Raw genomic sequence first — 19,523 nt, forward strand, 5'->3', positions numbered from 1 at the left:
GATTCAACCGGGTTGCCGGTAGGCGGGACTTCCTTGACAAGCCGGAAAAGGCTTTCCTGTGACAGGCTGCTGGATCCAACCTTCAATTGAAACCGGCTCTTCTTTTTTTAAAAAAAAAGGATTTCGTGAAATATTTATATTTAGGGGGTTATATATGGCGACCAAAGGGATGAACCTGTGCACTGTGTGCTGTTTGATTTTCTGGGTTATCACTGCAGTGTTTGCCGGGTAAGTAAGCGGTTTTGCACCGGAACAGTCGGTCAGGCAGCATCGCCAGCTGGTACACATGTTCCACTGTGATTGGTTCAACCAGTGGAGCGAAGAAGCGGCCAAACTACTCTTGTTTTTACATAGTTTTCTTTGTGTAATTGTGGCATTAAATGGAGCAAACTAGTATTTCAAATCAGGAAAAACACGCACTTGTCAAAGTAGACGGTTTACTGGCCCTTTGATACCAACGAAAGGACTATTGTGATGTAGTGTGCACGTTTCTCGTTGTTTTGAAGCTTATTTCTTTTCACGTACAGGCGAGATTTTTACAATATCCTTGGTGTAAGCAAGAGTGCATCAATCAGGGACATCAAGAAAGCCTACAGAAAGCTAGCTCTCCAGTTACACCCCGACAGGAACCAAGACGACCCCAAAGCTCAGGATAAATTCGCCGACTTGGGCGCAGCCTACGAGGTATGAGACATTTTTTTTTATATTTCCTAATAAGCATCAGAAGTGATTTCGCAAATGAAACATCAAGGTTTTGTCGTGAAATGTCACCCGGAAACGCTCGGCACACGACTTTATACGCTTAGCCGGTCTGTTGCCGTTGGAAACACTAGGCTCGTCGTGATTGGTCAATTCTAGCGTGTGGCTGTATCTGATTGGCTGACACGTTATCACCTAAATAAAAGGTTGTTTCATACAAGCCTGCAGGTGCTTCCTTACAATATTTGGATTGCACTGCTTTAATTGTCCTAACATGCATTTTAAAAAATCTTTTCCGAGTTTTTTAATGTTTATAAGGTTGTTATCAACAGAACCGCTTGCAACAACAATAGGTACACCTGCGTTATAATATAATGGCATCCAATAAATGAGCTCCATTACAACCTCTACCGTCACAAAGATATTAATGGTTTTGGTGGACAATGTCTGATTTGGATTAATTTAACAATATCTTTACTAACATGGTTCTGCTTTAAATTTCTGAATGTCTGAAATGAATGACTGGCACTCTGTTTCATTTTTAGGTTCTATCAGATGAAGAGAAAAGAAAACAGTATGACGCATATGGAGAAGATGGACTTAAAGAGGGCCACCATAGTTCACACAATGATATCTTCTCCAGGTTGGTCCTGTTCAGATAAATGGAAGACAATAGTTAGATTCTTAATTACATTGAAATCCACATTAATTTGAACATCCTAACATCTTTAATTGTGAACTTAAGATGGCCAACACACCAGGGGCACAATATTATTCATAGCAGTTATTCTAATCTATTAACAAGGAATAAAAGCGCTTTTTGACAAAAGTATGACAACATGACACCTTTTTTATCATCAAAGCGGAAAGAAAGAGACCCTTGGTTGACCTTATTTTTCCTGAAAAATGGAGTGACTACCTGGCGATACTACAGCATTGAGTTACAATTGTTCTCTCCTGTAGTTTCTTTGGCGACTTTGGTTTCATGTTTGGAGGCAATCGACAGCAGCAGGACCGAAACATCCCCAGAGGAAATGACATCGTGCTTGACTTGGAGGTCACACTTGAAGAGGTCTACTCTGGGAACTTTGTAGAAGTGAGTAGAAGGTTCCATGTTGAGTTGGCATGTTTTTACCATGCAAGTTATGAAGGTGATCTTTGTCTTCCAGCCACTTTAAAAAGCATGCAGATTAGGTTAATTGAAGACTGAAATTTGGCCCTGATTTTGAATGGTTGGTTTTCCAGTGGGCATTGCGTTATGAAACAAGGAGTGATTTCACAGTGGACGTGTGGGTTAGGTGCATTGCTCAAGGGCACGTCAGTGGTCGGGAAACCTTTGACTACAGCAGTTGCGTTTTAAAAAAAAAAAAAAAACTTTTACTTCTTATTAAAACTGTCTTTGTTTGTGGCCAGGTTGTGCGTAACAAGCCAGTAGCCAAAGAGGCACCCGGCAAGAGGAAGTGCAACTGTCGACAAGAGATGAGGACCACACAGCTCGGCCCAGGCCGCTTCCAGATGACGCAAGAGATGGTGTGCGATGAATGTCCCAACGTCAAGTGAGTCTCTCCTTATTCAAATTGTTTTGGACGTACTCTCAACTGAACCTTTTTTGTGACATTTTGCACCAGGCTGGTGAATGAGGAGCGAACACTGGAGGTCGAAATTGAACAAGGGGTGAGAGATGAGATGGAGTATCCCTTCATTGGGGAAGGTAAGCTTCAGGACCATCAATATCGGACGGTTGTCACTTGACGATACAAAAGAACGCATCTCCTCATGTTGTGATTCTTGTTTTTTTGTATTTAAAAAGCATAAAAAAATAGACTGTGTTTTGGATACAAAGAAAACAATGTGTATTCAAGCAGTGAGGGAAATTGACTGAATTCTTAACTGATCAAAAACGATGTATCTTACTCAGGGGAGCCTCACATTGACGGAGAACCCGGAGATCTACGTTTCCGCATCAAAGTGTTAAAGTACGACCAACTTTAGAGATTAGGTTGACATTCCGGTCACAGGATGCGCAAGAACTCAGCATTAAGAGGGCGTTTGTCTTTTGTAGACATCGTGTGTTCGAGCGCAGGGGTGATGACCTGTATACCAACGTCACCATCTCCCTGGTGGAAGCGCTGGTTGGCTTTGAGATGGACATTGTTCATTTGGACGGACACAAGGTACCTGTTTTCTTTCACGCTCACCGTCTTTTTAAGGTGCCATCTAAGCGCTGCACACGTGTCCTTCCTGTCTGTTAGGTGCACATCGAGCGGGACAAGGTAACCAAGCCTGGCGCCAGGGTGTGGAAAAAAGGCGAGGGCCTGCCCAACTTCGACAACATCAATAATCGTGGGTCCCTCATCATCACCTTTGACGTGGAGTTCCCTCAGACACAGCTGAATGAAAAGCAGATAAAGGGTGAGTCACAATTGATAGGGGTTAGATTTATTAGGAAAAAAATGAAGAAAAAATGCTTTCTTTAATTTATTAGACCACTTGTCATAATGAGCTTCCAACATCATGGAGCTCTTCAGCCAGAAGTCAGAAATAAATTAAGCATCACGTTCAACAACGAGGGCTTTTTTTTAGTCAGGATTTCAAGTTAAATATCTATAATTTGACAACTTAATCAAGAGACAGTTTTGTGCTTTCCTGTCTTTAGTTTTGTATTTAAGATTTAGAAAATTTAATGGATATCATTTAGAGTGAAAATCTGCTACATATTGATGTGCAGTATTAATCAATACAGAAACATCCTCAATGATTTAAGTGACTACTAGTGGTGTTTGTTCAGGGCCACTGTGGTATAAATGGCACCGTGGGTGCTGCTCTAATACATTTGTTAAGCAAATTTAAATGACTACAATCGTTTTGCAGAGATTCGTAAGGTGTTGAAGCAAGGCTCCATACAGAAGGTGTACAATGGACTACAAGGCTACTAGCATGAGATACTTCATGCTGCTTGGACTGATATTAATATGAGAAACTGCAACAACCACAGCAGCAGCAGGATGAGCGCAACCTGCACCACTTTCCTGGTCACAGTCTATTTATGTTAGTTTGGGTTTCCCAACTCAGGATGTCTCCAATTTGTTTTTACATTTCAACATTCTTTTTCGTGCCCTTTTTTTTTTTTTTTTTTTTTTAAATTGTAACCACACTGTCAGGTTTACGTGAACAGTAAAAGAAGTGGGTGCAGTGGTCAGATGGTTTTGTAATAAATTGAGCAAGTCCAGTGGCATTGTAGACATTCATACAAATTGACAATATGATTGCAGCTAGCAAGGGTTTGAATTGTTTGTCACTTAAGATGTCAAAGGCTCTTCTTTTACATGATGGTTTATTCCAGTCACAGATTTTGTTCGCTGCTGAGACAACAGCACTCTGACATGTGAACAACATAGGAAATATACAGTCGAGAGCTGTAAATACAGTTGTTTAATTGGTCAAGTGTTGTGTTGCACTTCCTACAATGCCTCTTTTTACGTCAGTGACAAAATACCACTTGAATTAAGAAACTTTCCAATGGATTAATATAAACGTTTTTTTTTTCTTTTGTGTTTTACAAAAGTGCAACGCTGACTCCAACTGTGAAATAACTCTGTTTTTGTTTTCATTTTGGTTTTAAAACTGAGTGGGGTTTGCTGATTTTGAGGGGGGCGGGGGGAAGTATGAATAAAAATTTCTACCGGTTGTGATGAAAATGGCACTATCTGAGTTCACCAGTGGGCGGCGATAGAGTTACACATGAATAGTCGAATAAGTATTTCAGGAAAACACATCCATTTGGAATGTATTTGCATACCCAGTTGATTCATTGCATTATAAATACAGGAATAATTAAATGCCACACAAACCTACAGTGCTAGAAAACACTGGTTAAAGGCTTAAGTTTAAACAAATTATATATTACAGTACAATATTTAAAAGTATGTAGTTAGCTCTCGAAGTACCGCCACCATGACTAACATTTAATTACAGTAATACAAATAGTACAAATTACAGTGGTAGACCAAAGTGTTAATTAAAAATAAAACGAGTTTTAATTTAAAAAAAAAAAAGCCCTAAATATGGCTTTCAGAGGTCACACACAATTAGAAACAACCATTCAAACTCGTATTCTCAGCTATGAAAAGCTCAGTCTCAAACTCAAGGCCCTTGGGTCAAATGCGGCCCATGAAATCTTAGAATAAGTCAAAAGCATGCGTTGAACAACTAAACTACATTTCCCAAATTGCTTGCTGCCGATCATGTGACCCTCAAAGTGAAATCATCCAGCCATAGCTTTTTGGTATGTGTAGACTAGCTACCTCAGTGATGTTTCCAACAAATCGAATTGGGAAATGCCAATAATCAAGCCAAAATGTCTATAAAGTGCAAAATTGATATAGATAAAAAAAAAAACATTTGCAAGAAAAAGGGGAAGGTGAATAAATTTTTGCGCTTCAAGGAGAAAAATATTTTTGTGATAAGGCGGGGTTGGTTGTCAGATTACAATCTGCATCTACAATCTAATATGACAAAAATCACTTTATTGGGGATTAAGATATCACGAAAGCTTCAACGTTTTTCTCAGCGGGTGTGTTGGCAGGACCAAAAAAAAGATGTCATAACTAGTATTTGATAATTAATTTATCCATCCATTATCTGAACCGCTTATCCTTATGTATCCTTACAGAATGATATTTTAGTGGACAGATGATCACATCTTTACAACATGAGTACTTTCTTTAGTGTTTGCACAGTAGTTAACTTATTTTTACACTTGTATGACAGGAATGATTATGTATTTTTTATTATTAAATGTTTATTTAAACAACACATTTATCCCCCAGACTGGGAATAAAGGTTTTAATGACTCACACTTGTCAGAGTCAGCAGTTGTATTGTCATATGTGGACCACCCTTTGTAATATTATATGTCACAGAGATTTGTGGTTCTTTATCTGTAGGCCACCATGCGCGCACACACATACAAATAGAAGTTAAAACAGATAGTCATTCATTAGCATTGTGTTGCATGCAGATGTGCACATCAGTCGGCAGGCAATAAATTATCACAACAGGGTTGGTGTGGCCCGCCCATGCAGACAGACCCCCAGCAATCGTGTGTGTGTGTGTGTGTGTGTGTGTGTGTGTGTGTGTGTGTGTGTGTGTGTGTGTGTGTGTGTGTGCGAATGTGAGTAATGAACTCCCACAGAGATAACAGGGATGTGGTGCAGGGAGTTGTCTCTTCAAACATTTCACACACTTGAACTTTTTTGTCATCCTTCTGCCACACACTTTGTTCAAGTGTGTTATTAGTAGACTCATGGTCAACTATAGAATAAGAGAAACTGCTCAAACCTGGCTTTTTCATTGCAAACCACAGAAACTCCACGGCTTTATTACTTTGATTTTTGTTTACAGTAAAAGCCAGTTGTATAAAAAAAAAAGGACTAAGTCGTTCAATGAATAAATAGAAACCCGAAAAGTATGGCGGGCAGATCAACCTTGCGTGCAGACATGAAATGATCCTTTTTAACTAGGTTGTTTCCAGGTAAACTTTTGATTTTTACCTCAGCTTCATTTCCCCTTTCCATTGTTTGTGGAGTACCAAAGTTTGCATGGCTCCAACCAGTGAGAACCTTGAGTCAGTGGTGTGCCTTCCGCAAGGAAGGAAAAGTGTGTGTGCTATGTGTGTTTATGACCTTCTTTATGGGATGTGCATGGTTCTAATTAAGATCAATAACTTGTCCAAACCACTTGTAATTACCAGTTGCAGACCACACGAGGGCAGCATTACACTTACATGTCCTGCCTGAATCTCTTATGAGCCAATGTGCGTGTGTGCGTGTTTGTGTGCGTGTGCGCGTGCGTCAATGAGTGCACTTTTCCAGTTGTTGATGCAGATAAGTAGTGGGATCACACTTGACCCTGAGTGTAATAACTGCTAAGCGTAGCTGCAGGCTTAAGTGAGGCACAAGCAAAGTGACGGCTAAGTGGGCAATCCGTGCGCGTGTGCGCATGCGTGCGTGTGATTGTTTGGACCTGATCCAATAGTGACTGGCTGTCACACGGAGTTTTTTTTTTTCTTTTTCTTTCAAGAGCAATCCACAATAACATTGTCTCACAACACATCATAACTCTAAAACCAGCTGCTGTCTTTTTCCGAATGATTTGTTTTAGGGGAAAAAAAAATAAATTATGCAGAGCTAATATTTTGAAATTCGTGCTTTTATTTATATGGACAAGTCTGATTATACAAGTGGTAGCAAGCAAGGCCAATGACGTGGCTGCAGTATTGCCAATTTATTAACCTTAATCTTTACGATATCCACTTACCTTGCATTTTATTGAACCGAGACAATCTGGTTTTCTTCAATACAGTACAAAATAATATACAACAAAGCTGAGGTTAGCATATGAGCTTGGCCCTCAGCAAGTGTTCCAGTTTCTCATGGGGCCACTTTGAAAAGAGTATCTATCCATCCCTTTTAAAAACTACTTATCCTGGTCGGGGCTCAGAGTAAGTGGACGCTATTCTGGCTGACTTCAGGTTAAAGGTAGACACTCTAGAATGGTTGCCAATCAATCAAAGGGTCCATCTGGAGACACATAGTATCATTTATGCTCACAATCACAGTGCCCCCAGTGGATGACAGGATCACCTCCCCCTGCCTGGTGGAGGGATAGGCGTGTGTGTGTGTGAGTGTGGGGGGGGGGGGGGGTCTTGTTGCTCTACCCTATGTACGCCCCTGGATTAATGGTGTCATGTCATCAAGTCCAACATCTGATACATTCATTGATCTATTAATTAAAACAAAGTATAGCATGAGTGTCATCATGGGACATAAGTAAGAGTCAGCAAGGGCACAAAGAGGATGGGGAAAAAAATCAAACAAAACAAAAAAGGGGGGGTCTGCTTATTGCTGAAGTAAGGAGTGTCAAGAGCCAAAGCCTACAATTTGGGGGATACGAACAGAAAGCAAACAAAAGGGCAGCACTTGTGAGAAATAATGCATGTCAGCCATGTCGCAAGCACGCCACAGCTTTGAACGCCGCTGGGGAGGACATGGTCCGCGGGCCCGCTGTCTATGCGCCGCTTCTATATTAAAGCCAGTCGGCTCAAAGGCACAAAGCCTCAACTATTCAACAATTGAATGGTGGGGCTCTCATTATGGCCCGCGTGGGAGGGAAAAAGTGGCTTTTGGGGGTTTTTCTGCTGCTGTTTATCCCGATGCTTTTCTGCTGGCTAAACATAGTCAACTGTCATTACACTTCTTCTTCACTGTTCACATTTATTTATTTCTGCCCCAATTTTGTCATCTAATGAGCCGTGCAGTGTTGTTGCTTCAAGTGGCTGATGGCTCTCCCACATCCTGGCTGAGAGGACAAAAAACGGCATGGACCACCTATACGGATGAAAGCCACGCGCCCGTACACGATACAGCACGATGTTTATGTGTCGCACTAATCCCTCATAGCGAGACTACCTTCGAAGTTGATCTTTAAAAAAATAAAATAAAATCTACTCATCAGCCTGGGGGCCTGGGATGCGGTCCAGAGGAGCCTCCTAACAGGCCCATGAATGGCTCTATATTACAACAACTGTACACGCACTGTATGAAGACATGTAAATATGTATTAGGCCAGGTTGGGGGTCAAGAGGGGGCAAAGCGCGGTGAAAGCCGGCTTTGTGTCTCCTGCGGTGAAGGCTCCCCCGCTGGTGGCTGATCATAGTTAATAACACAGCGCCGGGCTGTCAGAGGCACTTAAGGGTGACGCTGGGCAGGCGGGGCCCACGCCGGGTCGGCATACACCGCCGCCTCTGGCCCCTGAGCCCGGGACCCCAGCAATCAGGAGCGGGAGGAGGAGGTTGATAAAGAAGCTTGAAAGGATGGAGATGAACATGAGACAAAACAAACAGAAAAACACTCAAGCTCTCAATGCTTTGAACGCTCTGTGGGCGGCCTGATGGGAGTTAAAAAGCAACGTTGGTCGAAGTGTTTACGCAAGTATCGGTTATGTCAACACTGTCAAGTATGAGCAGTGAAACTATGTCCATGCATTGACAGGTAGTTTTTTAAGAAGCTAATGTATTACCCCCAAAAATGCATTTACTGTACATGTAGGCAACCAATGCAACAGGTGGCACTACCTTAACTCCTAACTGAAAGTCTATTTTAGGACATTTTAGAGTATAAGCGTCAAACTCAAGGCCCGGGGGCCAGATACGGCCCGCCACATCATTTTATGTGGCCCGCAAAGACAAATTGTGCATCAAATTCGTGTGTCATTACTAGAATTGCAAATTGTCTTCACTTTTAATATCTTTTTTTTTTAAATATTTGACCAGTTTTTACTCATCTGATTTGAAAACAAGTTATTTGTCAGTTTGTTTTGTAGCTTTTACTGTATTTAATATGAGGTGCTCATACATTTATTTGGGTTGACAGTCATAATGGCCCTCCGAAAGAAGCTATGACTACAATGCGGCCCGCCAAAAAAATGAGTTTGACACCCCTGTTTTAGAGACTTCCATAAAAAAAAGTTAAAAAACAAACTGAGCAATAACTTGTAACTCAAAAATACTGTAAGATGGGTACCATTGTATCTATCAAAACACCATTTTTTAATTCAGATATTACCTTCATACGGATTTGCAAAAAGACTTCAAAGTTAAGGAGGATATCTTCAAATACATTTACTAAGAGCAAACATGCACAAAGTCAGACAGCAGAACTCAGCGTGATGTCCTGACTGGCGCTAACCTTCACCAAAGAGGCTCTTATCTGCACTCATAAAACTAATACTCCTAATGAAGTTCCCGGGAACAGGGGGGGGAGCGGAACCAATGGCGACTGCGTCTGACCTCGAGTGTGTTTTATGCCCATGCCAAACAACTCTTGCCCTGCGTCTGTCGGTGAACTCCAAAGTCCAGCTCATCCCTGTCATCTAGATTAGATAACCCACCTTTAAAAGCAAGCCACGCTGTTTGCTCAGCGACTCCTCACTTCCCTAATAGCGTCTGATCTAATGGGAGATTGCTGAGCGCTTGTTGACAGTGGAGACCCGCGCAGTGTCATGGCAATGGCCAAACATGGATGAGGAGGGGGCTAGATTTGGGTTGACAAAGCAGGTCTGTGTTTTAGTGACGAGCTGTGTTGGCTCGATAAACATCAGCGTTTATGTCATTTGAAGGGAAGCACATGTTATTAATACAGTACGCGGTTAGCTGCAAGGTGTTATCACTCTGATGATTGCTTCGAGTGAACTAGCCACAGACATAGTATGTTAGCAAAACACAGTATCTCTTAATTCAAGGTAAACATTGAGAAAATAGATTTCGGAGGGCCATTATGACTGTCAACCCAAATAAATGTATGAGCACCTCATATTATATACAATAAAAGCTACAAAACAAACTGACAAATAACTCATGTTCAAATCAGATGAGTAAAAACTGGTCAAATATTAAAAAAAAAGATATTATTAAAAGTGAAGACAATTTGCAATTCTAGTAATGACACACGAATTTAATGCACAATTTGTCTTTGCGGGCCACATAAAATGATGTGGCAGGCCGAATCTGGCCCCCGGGCCTTGAGTTTGACACCTATGTTATAGGCTGAATAATTAATCAATTGAAAAATTGACAACGCAATGTCCTAGAATACAATTTTTACATTTTAAAGGCTGCAATTTATAGGGGGGGGTACTGTCTTATAAAGTTTTCCCTTCATTCTAGCAGATTCCACTTGACACTTTGCTCCACCTGTTCAACAAACAAATATAAAACAATGCCATTTTCAGTCATATGTTTTCCCCCAGCTAAATGCCTAAAAAAAAATTGTACTCTTGATATGATAAGTCAATAAATCCGAGGTATAGGTTTTCTACTTGCTTAATAATATGTCAACAATAAACATATATATATTTTTAAATCACTTTATAATCGCTGAAACTAAGACAATAACAGTGAATAAAAATGAGTGGCAGTACACTAGTAGATATATTTGACTTTTACATACAGTAAGTGATGATGCATTGGCATGTTGACGCCAGCCCATGTTTAAAGTAAATGAGTGCACGGCATTGGTAACATGAAGCCGGAGTCCACCAATGCGGCGAGGCTACCTAACTGAAAGTCTTCTGTGACTGCATGTTTAAATCATCACTTCCTGTTCTCAATCCCCAACCTCTACTTATCCATCATTTCATAAGCATGTGTGTGTGTGTGAAGCTTGCATTGCATCCAGTGCAGCCTCCCATGGGTGGCGGGTGAAAAGAGGGGGGTCAACACCTCTCAAATTATAGCCGAATCAGTTAGCCCCCCACGGCATGTAGACAGAAACAGACAGACATCCCACCACCACCACCCCCAGGTCAACGGCAGCCACGTCTTATCCCTCCCTCCCACCTCCTCCTCTTCCTCAGCTCCCAACCACACAATAGTGAGCCTGGCCTTGTCCCTGCAAAGACCTTGTGGCCCTCCATAGCTACTCTTACTGAGATAAAACAGCTCTGGCCTCAGAGTAACCAAAGTGTTGCCTGTCCCCGTGCCGCATAATTAAAAAACAAACACCATCAGTGTCCACCCAGCTTTTCTCACTCTGCCATGACACATCAACAAACATCTAATATAATGTAACATGGCACTTAATGAAGGTTCATTAAAAGAAATGTTTTTGCAATATACTGCATACACACAGGGTTATTTTGCCATCATAGCCAATAACGTAAAAGTGATTACAAAACGAAAGAGCCGTGAGAAATAAAACAAAGTCTACGATATCAGTCTGGCACCGTAGACTGTGTCAACACCAATGTGGCCTTTCATTGGGTCATTAATCTACACGCACACACAGGGTTGCTAATACAGATGCTTTGTCAACGAAATCAGCGCAACTCTGGTCAGTTAATCAGTGACACATGGCGGGTGTTCTGGCAATGTCATCTGCCATTCTTCTATTAGCACCACTTACATCAACAGCCTCAGCAGAGCCGTCTGTATGCACGCTAATGCCTCCGTTACCTCCCATCACTCATCGTTTCCACCAGCATGTGCTAGGGTGTTATTGCATTATTTCATACCCCACACACACGTGCACCACGCATTAACACACACACAATATTGGGAAAGTGCTGTGTGAATCATCTCTTCTAATTTTTGTTTCACTCTTCAGAAAATCACTGGACCTCAAACATTTCCCTGACGAACACCACTGCAAATTAGGCTGATTGTTACTTGGTATGGACAGTGGCACGTCAATGGACAAAATATTTTAAAATCAGTATAAAGTATCGGCCCCCTATTGGAAGTAAAAGGCCCCTTTTTGCAAATCATTAATTTGTGATTTTTATGGAAAATGAAAAGATTGCAATCATTTCTCTGAGGAACTCCACTCACAATTGTGTCTAATTGATTGTTACTCCATCCATCCATCCATCCATCCATCCATCCATCCATCCATCCATCCATCCATCCATCCATCCATCCATCCATCCATCCATCCATCCATCCATCCATCCATCCATCCATCCATCCATTTCCAACACTGACTACACCCTGAACTAGTCGCATTCACGCCGTCACTGAGAGGGAACTGAATCCATGCTGCCTGCAACCAAGTCAGGCAAATTTATTTGCACTGGTAACACAAAAAAACGATTCACTCAATTCCCATAAAGATAGAAGCATACAATTGTCCGCGTGTCTTTCTCTCACCCTTGCCATCTGCTGTTTCTTTCTCAAGTGGCTCTCGAGCCGTGAGAACATTGTCATCAACTTCCTCATCCAAGCAGTTAGTAGCATGTGATTGTCATTATAATTATTTAAAGGCTGTCCATTCTATTTAATCCAATCTTTCTGGAAAAGCACTTTTTTGCAAGTTGTGGTTGATTTGTGCTCTACAAACAAATTTTGGATGAGTCTCTCGAAAAGCAAACTGCCCATTAAATCGGAAATACTGCAGATGCTTTGATCGTTTTGCTGACACTGGAGCAATTAGAAAGCTAATATGTCATTTATGTGACGCTATTATAGCAAATAGCAAGTATGCTTTGAAGAATTCGATGCTTTCAGTAATATCTCTATCCGAACGTTAGCACCCCAAACGCAGAAATGATGTGCATGGAGTCCATTGTTCAAAATGGCTTGATAATTGTTCCTGAAGATTTTGTCTTTTAATCTTGAGGGAAGATGGAGAAGTCATGGTGTGCCTATTTTAAGAGATGTTACTAAGCCCCATGCTGATTTTGAACCTCCAGTGGCGGGACAATAACGATTACGGGGGTATTCCTCCCTCTGAACTCGGCTCCTTCCCTCCAATATGTTCCCAATTTGTGTGTGTGTGCACGCCATGTTTGAAGATGAAAGTGGAGGAGGGTGGTCTGCACGTGTGACGCACACAAAACTATCCTCTAACCCCATTAGCATACCTCAGCTGGCTGAGCTACAATGCGGCGCTCATATTATATCTGTGCACCTCAGCGGTAAGAGACCAAGCCAATCCAAAACACATTTGCCAAGATGCATGACTCAATGGTCTAGGCTTGGTTAGGACTGCACCATCTTAAATTGGTGTGGCAAACCCATGCACCATTCATCATTCTTCTGGAATGCAAATTGACAGTCGTTAAGTTGCCTCTGTCTGTCAATGATTGTAGATATGCATGCAGCTCAACAGTATCAATTTATTTTAATAAATGGTCTATAAGAATGAATGGTGGCTGACTTCAGTTAAAATGGCAGGAAGGCGGAACTAATTATCTGCACCACAGATTAGAAGCTTATTAATAGTTCATCAAAAGCTTCACTCAGGGGACATTGGTTTTATTATTTTGGAACATACAATCAAATAAAAATTAAAAAGTGGTGATAAATTGTTGAGCAAATACAATGGGCATTTTTGGGGGATATTCCAATTTCAGCAAAATTCCTGAAGCCTAAGGCAACAGGTTGGTGCAAGGTCACGAGGTTGTTACCACTATGAGTATAATTACGAGTGCACGGCAAATGTCGACAGTCATGCATTCTGTGTCTGACTGGTTGTTTTTCCTTGGGCGTGGTTGTTTCATAAAATTCTAATTAGACTTACAAGATGAGGACAGAATGAGTCTTACCATAAGTATTTTTAATTATGTACTTTGGCCAGATTATGCTGACAATTTAGTAGATAGGTACAAAAACACATATATACACATATATACTCGAACATGTATCTGGCATAACATGACTGAGGAACACTATCAACATCAACTCAAACTGCAAAGCACATCACTAAGGCCTTCTCACACCGGTTAAAATACTTCAGAGGTGATGGTGTGCATTCATTTTTTTTCTCTAATTGAGTAATTATTGCCCCAAAAGTTAGGTGTGAGGGTCAATTTTTCAACACCCACTTGAATTGGCAAACATTGTCCCGGATAACCCTTTTTGACAGTTTAGATAAAGTCACTCAGGGCCCATCAACACACATGGAAGTGACCCCTTGTGTGCGTGCATGTGTGTGTGTGTGTGTGTGTGTGTGTGTGTGTGTGTGCGCGCGCGTGCATGTGTCAGAGGAAGTTCACATGCCAGCTGACGCACTCTTGTGCTATGTTAACCCGTCCAAGGGCAGCATAGCAATAACAAACACAGGATCACAGCGGCGGGATGACCTCTGACCCCGCACCATCCGCACGACCCGCCAGATCATTATCACACATGCACGCACACACACGCACACACACACTTTTAACCACACGATGAATGGCTAATAGGCGTCTGCCTCTGTGCATGTTTTCAATCATTGACTCTTTTTAGACAAATCAGAGAGCCGACAAGCTCTTCCTCATTGGTGTCTGACAGTAAATGATTGACAGCTCTCAATAAGTCCCGCCCCCCTCCTGCAAAGGAGATCATGCACCTTACTTTATCTAGAAGGCTTTGGGATATTTTGGCAAGCGTGGACGACCTTCTGGAAGGCCAAGCTGCTTCATGGTAGGATGCAAACCAAGTATTCTGAGCTGATCTGGGAACAGCATCTCAACTAGCCCCTACTTTACCTTCCTTCCTCTTTAATAATGCACTCGACCGACTCCCCTGTATCATTTTCCATCCCGTCCAAACATGGGCCTTTTGGGCTCACGAGAGCCCACTTTGGCACTTATTAGGATGGACATGTTGTGACTTTATTGTGCTTAAAATGCTCTGTGCCCTTCAGTGATTTTAGTGTTTTCTTTAAAAAGGCTAAACGAGACGTCATCAAGGAAAGACTTAATGGTATAAACATATCTAACAAGAAGGGAAAGGATTCTGCTTTAATTTGATTAAGGCTGAGTATTAGGGGCCAAGTTTAGAGGGCTTGAACCTGAGTGGCGTATTATTTTCCACATTTTGAGTTAATAACGTAGCGAGCTGGCAGAAAAATTATTGCACATGTTCCAAAGCCTCATTAGGGAGACCTCCGCTGCTGACCAATCCGGGAGTTCACAAACTGTGGGTCATGGGCTCAAAATGTGTCGCGGCACAGTTTCTATCAAGTCACCAAAATATTTTCATATACACATTCAGGCAAGCTGTTACCAATGAGATTTTTTTTTCTTTTTTAGCAGTGTTTATGTTATCATGTGCAAAGAGTGCAATGGGAGTACTGGGCTAGAGGGAACACTGGGTGGAACTCTTACTTGAAATGAAGTATTTACAGATAATTCCAACTGTCAAATAGTTGCGGCCCCGTGACAAAGTGCAGAGTGCCGACACTCACAAGCTCCTCGTTAGCGGGGCCTGATTTCATTTCAGGTAGGGAGTCATATTGGGGGTGCAGCAAAGAAGTGAGGGCGGTGCTGGGGAGCCATTTAGCAGAGAGAAGGAGGAAAATAATCGCCTGCGCTCCAAAGAGACACAGAGAGAGAAGTTATTCGCCCCCGAAAATAAGACTCGTGAGAATTACTTGGAGACCCTCAAGGTCAATTTTTTTTTTTTTAAACTTTCAGTTCCCATTTGTGGCCTAAGGAAGAATTTGTTTGCCTATGAAAAATATGTGAGATGTAATCACTTTTTATTCACACTGAAAAGGGTGCATGGGATGTCTTTAGCATGGTTCTCACTGTACAATGAATGACCGAAGAATTTAGACTTATAGTTTTAAAAAAACTCAAACTAATGGGCACATAAGTTGTATGTTGGTCATAGTTAAATGACTGGGATATTCATTTTTATTCATGTATTGTAATAATAATAATAATAATAATAATAATATGGTTTCGAAAAGGGAAATTATTTTGGGGTCTCATATTTAAAATTAAATATATATAAAAACGTCAGACAGCGTCTGGGAGATGGAACAAACATGAATGGATACGAGGTCTGTGCAAGCATGGAAGCAATTTTGATTGAAAAAAAAGTATCTTCAGTGAACCTCAAAGATAAATTAATGGTTGACGGATACAGGACAGATTTATAAAGGGGAAAAAAAAGATACTTGAACGGCATTTGCACTTTTACCCTTTTCACTGACAAATTTGGATAGATTACATTATTTGTAGGCATACGAATTTGCAACTTATCAGGTAATTGAGACTTTTTGTTTTAATTTTTAACGTGTGATTTACCATGCCGTCTAAGATAGGACAAGAAGAATGTGCTTGAGGTGCCATGCAAAAACGTTCGTTTATTTGTGCTCTTTGCGTGTCTGTTGTTCGTTACTTTCGTTTTCAATTAAAGCTGAATGGAGGCATGACGCGTTCAAGTATACAAGAACAGAAATGCAAAAACAAAAACAAAAACGTCTGCCACCCATCGACTTATTATTATTATTATTATTTTTATTGCAAAACATTCAACAATTCTGCTTAATATAAGATTCGTTGGCTGCTTTAATGTTTAAACTGATAAAATCCTATACACATTTTTGCATGTATTATTAATTGATTATTCCGTCAAAGTCCATCAGCATGCATGGATGTGTGCATGCGTTTGTGTGTGCGTGTGTGTGTGTGTATGATATGTGTACGCGCGCGTGACTCCAGCGAATTGATATGCATGCATAAATAAGAGATGCAACGGTGGGCCATGTTGTTCATTCACAAACAAGGAGGCTCCGTCGTCATCATCAGCTTATTCAGCCTCGCTTTAATTCTGATTTGCTCAATTTGCCGCGAAAGTTCCGTCTGTTTTATTGCCGATGGAACACGACCGCTGCAAAACACGCTCACAGATGATTTGATTCAAAACGGACAAATTCATTTTTTTCTGCTGCCTTTTAACATTTAACATGTCCCGCTTCAGATCTGTCATTTAGAATTCTTTTGTTTATGACACACGCGCACATATCCGTTGCGTGAACGCGCACGGAGGCCACCCACGGCGACGTGAATGACATACATAATTGATCATCCCAGTACACGCGGGTATATTTATATATTTTTTAAAGCTCAATATTTCATCCTTCACGCTAATTTGCACGCCTACGTGGAGTACGCTCATCCCCAAGAAGCGCAAACTTGACAAAGACAAGAAGAAACATTCCCCCGTGGTAGATTTTAATTATTTAGACGCGCAGTAGTCAATGTTGTTGTTTTATTTTTTTAAACAAAATACTTGTTCCAAACTCAGCATGACGAATAAACTACATTCCCTTTACATTATTGCAATAGATTATGAAATATACCTGTCTTCCAAAAAATATTAAACAAAGGGAGGAGGTGAATATAAATCAGTACGTGGAGGTTTTTGCATCTGTCGCTAATAAAAATAGGCGCACGCGCAGCTGTTATTTAAAAATTTGTATAGGAGCATCACACAGTATAAATGTGGCAACTAAGATGACAATAAATGTTTCGTGAGATTGGTTTTGCCAGTTTGTTTTAATCCATGAAACGTCGACTAATTTACATGAGTTGAAGGCCAATTCTGACGAATGTGATTTTCAACGATTTTGACGGGCACCCAGAGCTGGACCACCTCCAACTGCGTATTTTATGTCCCACACTTGTGTTTTTCATTTGATGACTTTCAGAGTCTGGAGGCTAAAATCCATTGCCAGTTTCTACAGGGGAAAACAATTCAGAGCAGTGGGGAAATACTTTAAATGTAAGGGAACAAAAAATTACAATAGCGGGTGGGAATTTGAAATCAGCAGTGAAACAGTGGTGAGAAACTAGAGCAGGTTGAAAAGGAACTTTAAGAAGGGTGGGGCTTTAGAAAAGTGGGAAAATGAATTTCAGAATAGTGGACAATCACAACGAACAATTAATTGCGGGAAAATAAGACATCAAACACGGGTGGGAAATAACTTTAGAACGGGGAGGGGGGTGTTAAAATAAACAAGGTTAAACTTAAGAGAATTAAAGTAAATGTTATTGATTACACTGCAGTTTGCATCAATGTTGATAGGCCGATTGATACAAGCAATGCACAATTTGGGGAGACTGATACTTCTGTAGTTATGCTTGGATGACGAGTACAAGCCATCATCATCATCACCATCAGCATCGTCTCCATCATCATCTTTCACACTTTGTGTGGCGTGAAGGACGTGGAATTTTTGGTCCAATTCAGTGTCAAATGATTCTTAGCCATTTCTTAATCTTTCACAATAAGAGCAAATACTTCCTGTGAGGTGACACCAGGCCCGTCAAATATTAGTTATTAGTGGGAGGAGGAGCTTGTTGAGTTGACCTCTTAGAAGGCGAGTTCAACTGGTTGACATAACAAACCAAAGGAATATATGACTAAAAGATGATGGTGATGATGATGAGGATATTTTGTTATTATTATTATTACTATTATTATTACTATTATTATTACTATTATTATTATCTGTGTTAGTCTTGGATGACTTAAACGGTTAAATCTAAATTATGTGCAGTGTATATATCTACTTTGAGACACTTCAGACTGTCAAAGAATAATGTTAAAACTAACGCACTTTCCGATCGTGGGGAAAGAACAACAGAGGGAATCAAATACTTTAGAATGGGAAATGGTATTTGAAGAAATAATTGGTTAGAATAGAAATCAAGTTGAGAACAATGGATGAGGAAAAAGAGGGAGATAAAAACTCAGAAGAGTGTAAAAAGTCATAAGAAAACAACACCAAAAAAATTACTTTGCAAACTAAGAAGAATTGCGGAAGAGTGGAAGCATATACGAGTACCACTCTGGAGGGATAACGGGTATAGATGTAAATTATAAATTATATGCGGAGATTTATGTACAAAATGTGTTTTTGAGACAAAAAAAAAGAAAGAATCGAGATTCGACCCACTCAGTGCTTTAATGGATAACATTAGAAGCGACGCCCCCTCCGTATCTCCCTGCCTGCCTCCCTCCCTTTTTCCCTCCTTCCTCCCCTCTTTGTGTCTCTCCTCCCTAACTCCTTCCTTCATTCACTCAGCGAGTGAGTGGCGCCCATGCACGCACGCGTTGAAAGTGACTCTGATTGCAAAGCTGACCCAAAAGGTTTCCACGATCCGCTTCCTGTCCTCGCTCACTCCCACGGACCATGCTGAGCTCCGTTAAGCAACTCTGAATTCCTCAGAAACCAGAAACTCCGGGGGGGAAAAGGCGTTTGGTTCCAGTTCGGGAGGAAGAGAAGACGCGCATCCTCACCTGCACTTGTAACTTTTTGGATCCAAGGTCCGGCTCCGAGTTCCTGATCAGAGTGTGATCCGTCCGGGCGCCGAACCTAACCAAGCTCAGCCCTGGATTCACTACTGCTGATCAATGGACAGAACCTCCTCGGCGGCCAGCAGCGCTACACACACGCCGTGAACCGTGAGTATCGGGCGGAGAGCCGCAGCCCTGCAGCCGGCGTGCGAGGACCCCCCCCCCGAAAAAAAAAGGCGAACCTGTCGGATAG

General features: G+C 41.2%; 2 protein-coding genes across 3 annotated transcripts in view; both read left to right on the plus strand.

The window, feature by feature from the left end:
- The first annotated feature begins 34 nt into the window (after positions 1–34).
- Positions 35–4,216, plus strand: dnajb11 (DnaJ heat shock protein family (Hsp40) member B11). The gene is made up of 10 exons (XM_037240211.1): positions 35–228; positions 528–684; positions 1,245–1,342; positions 1,663–1,795; positions 2,113–2,255; positions 2,328–2,410; positions 2,618–2,675; positions 2,762–2,873; positions 2,952–3,111; positions 3,571–4,216. The coding sequence occupies exons 1-10, from the start codon at positions 155–157 to the stop codon at positions 3,633–3,635; spliced, it is 1,083 nt and encodes a 360-aa protein (XP_037096106.1). The 5' UTR covers positions 35–154; the 3' UTR covers positions 3,636–4,216.
- Positions 4,217–19,041: 14,825 nt separating this feature from the next.
- satb2 (SATB homeobox 2) overlaps positions 19,042–19,523 on the plus strand; it is a 28,005-nt gene continuing 27,523 nt past the window's right edge. For both annotated transcript variants that reach the window (XM_037239468.1, XM_037239469.1), the window contains exon 1: positions 19,042–19,438. The gene's annotated coding sequence lies outside the window, so the exon portion shown is untranslated. The remainder of the gene's footprint in view (positions 19,439–19,523) is intronic.

This window comes from Syngnathus acus, chromosome 21 (genome assembly GCF_901709675.1).
Source record: "Syngnathus acus chromosome 21, fSynAcu1.2, whole genome shotgun sequence".
Lineage (NCBI taxonomy): Eukaryota > Metazoa > Chordata > Actinopteri > Syngnathiformes > Syngnathidae > Syngnathus > Syngnathus acus.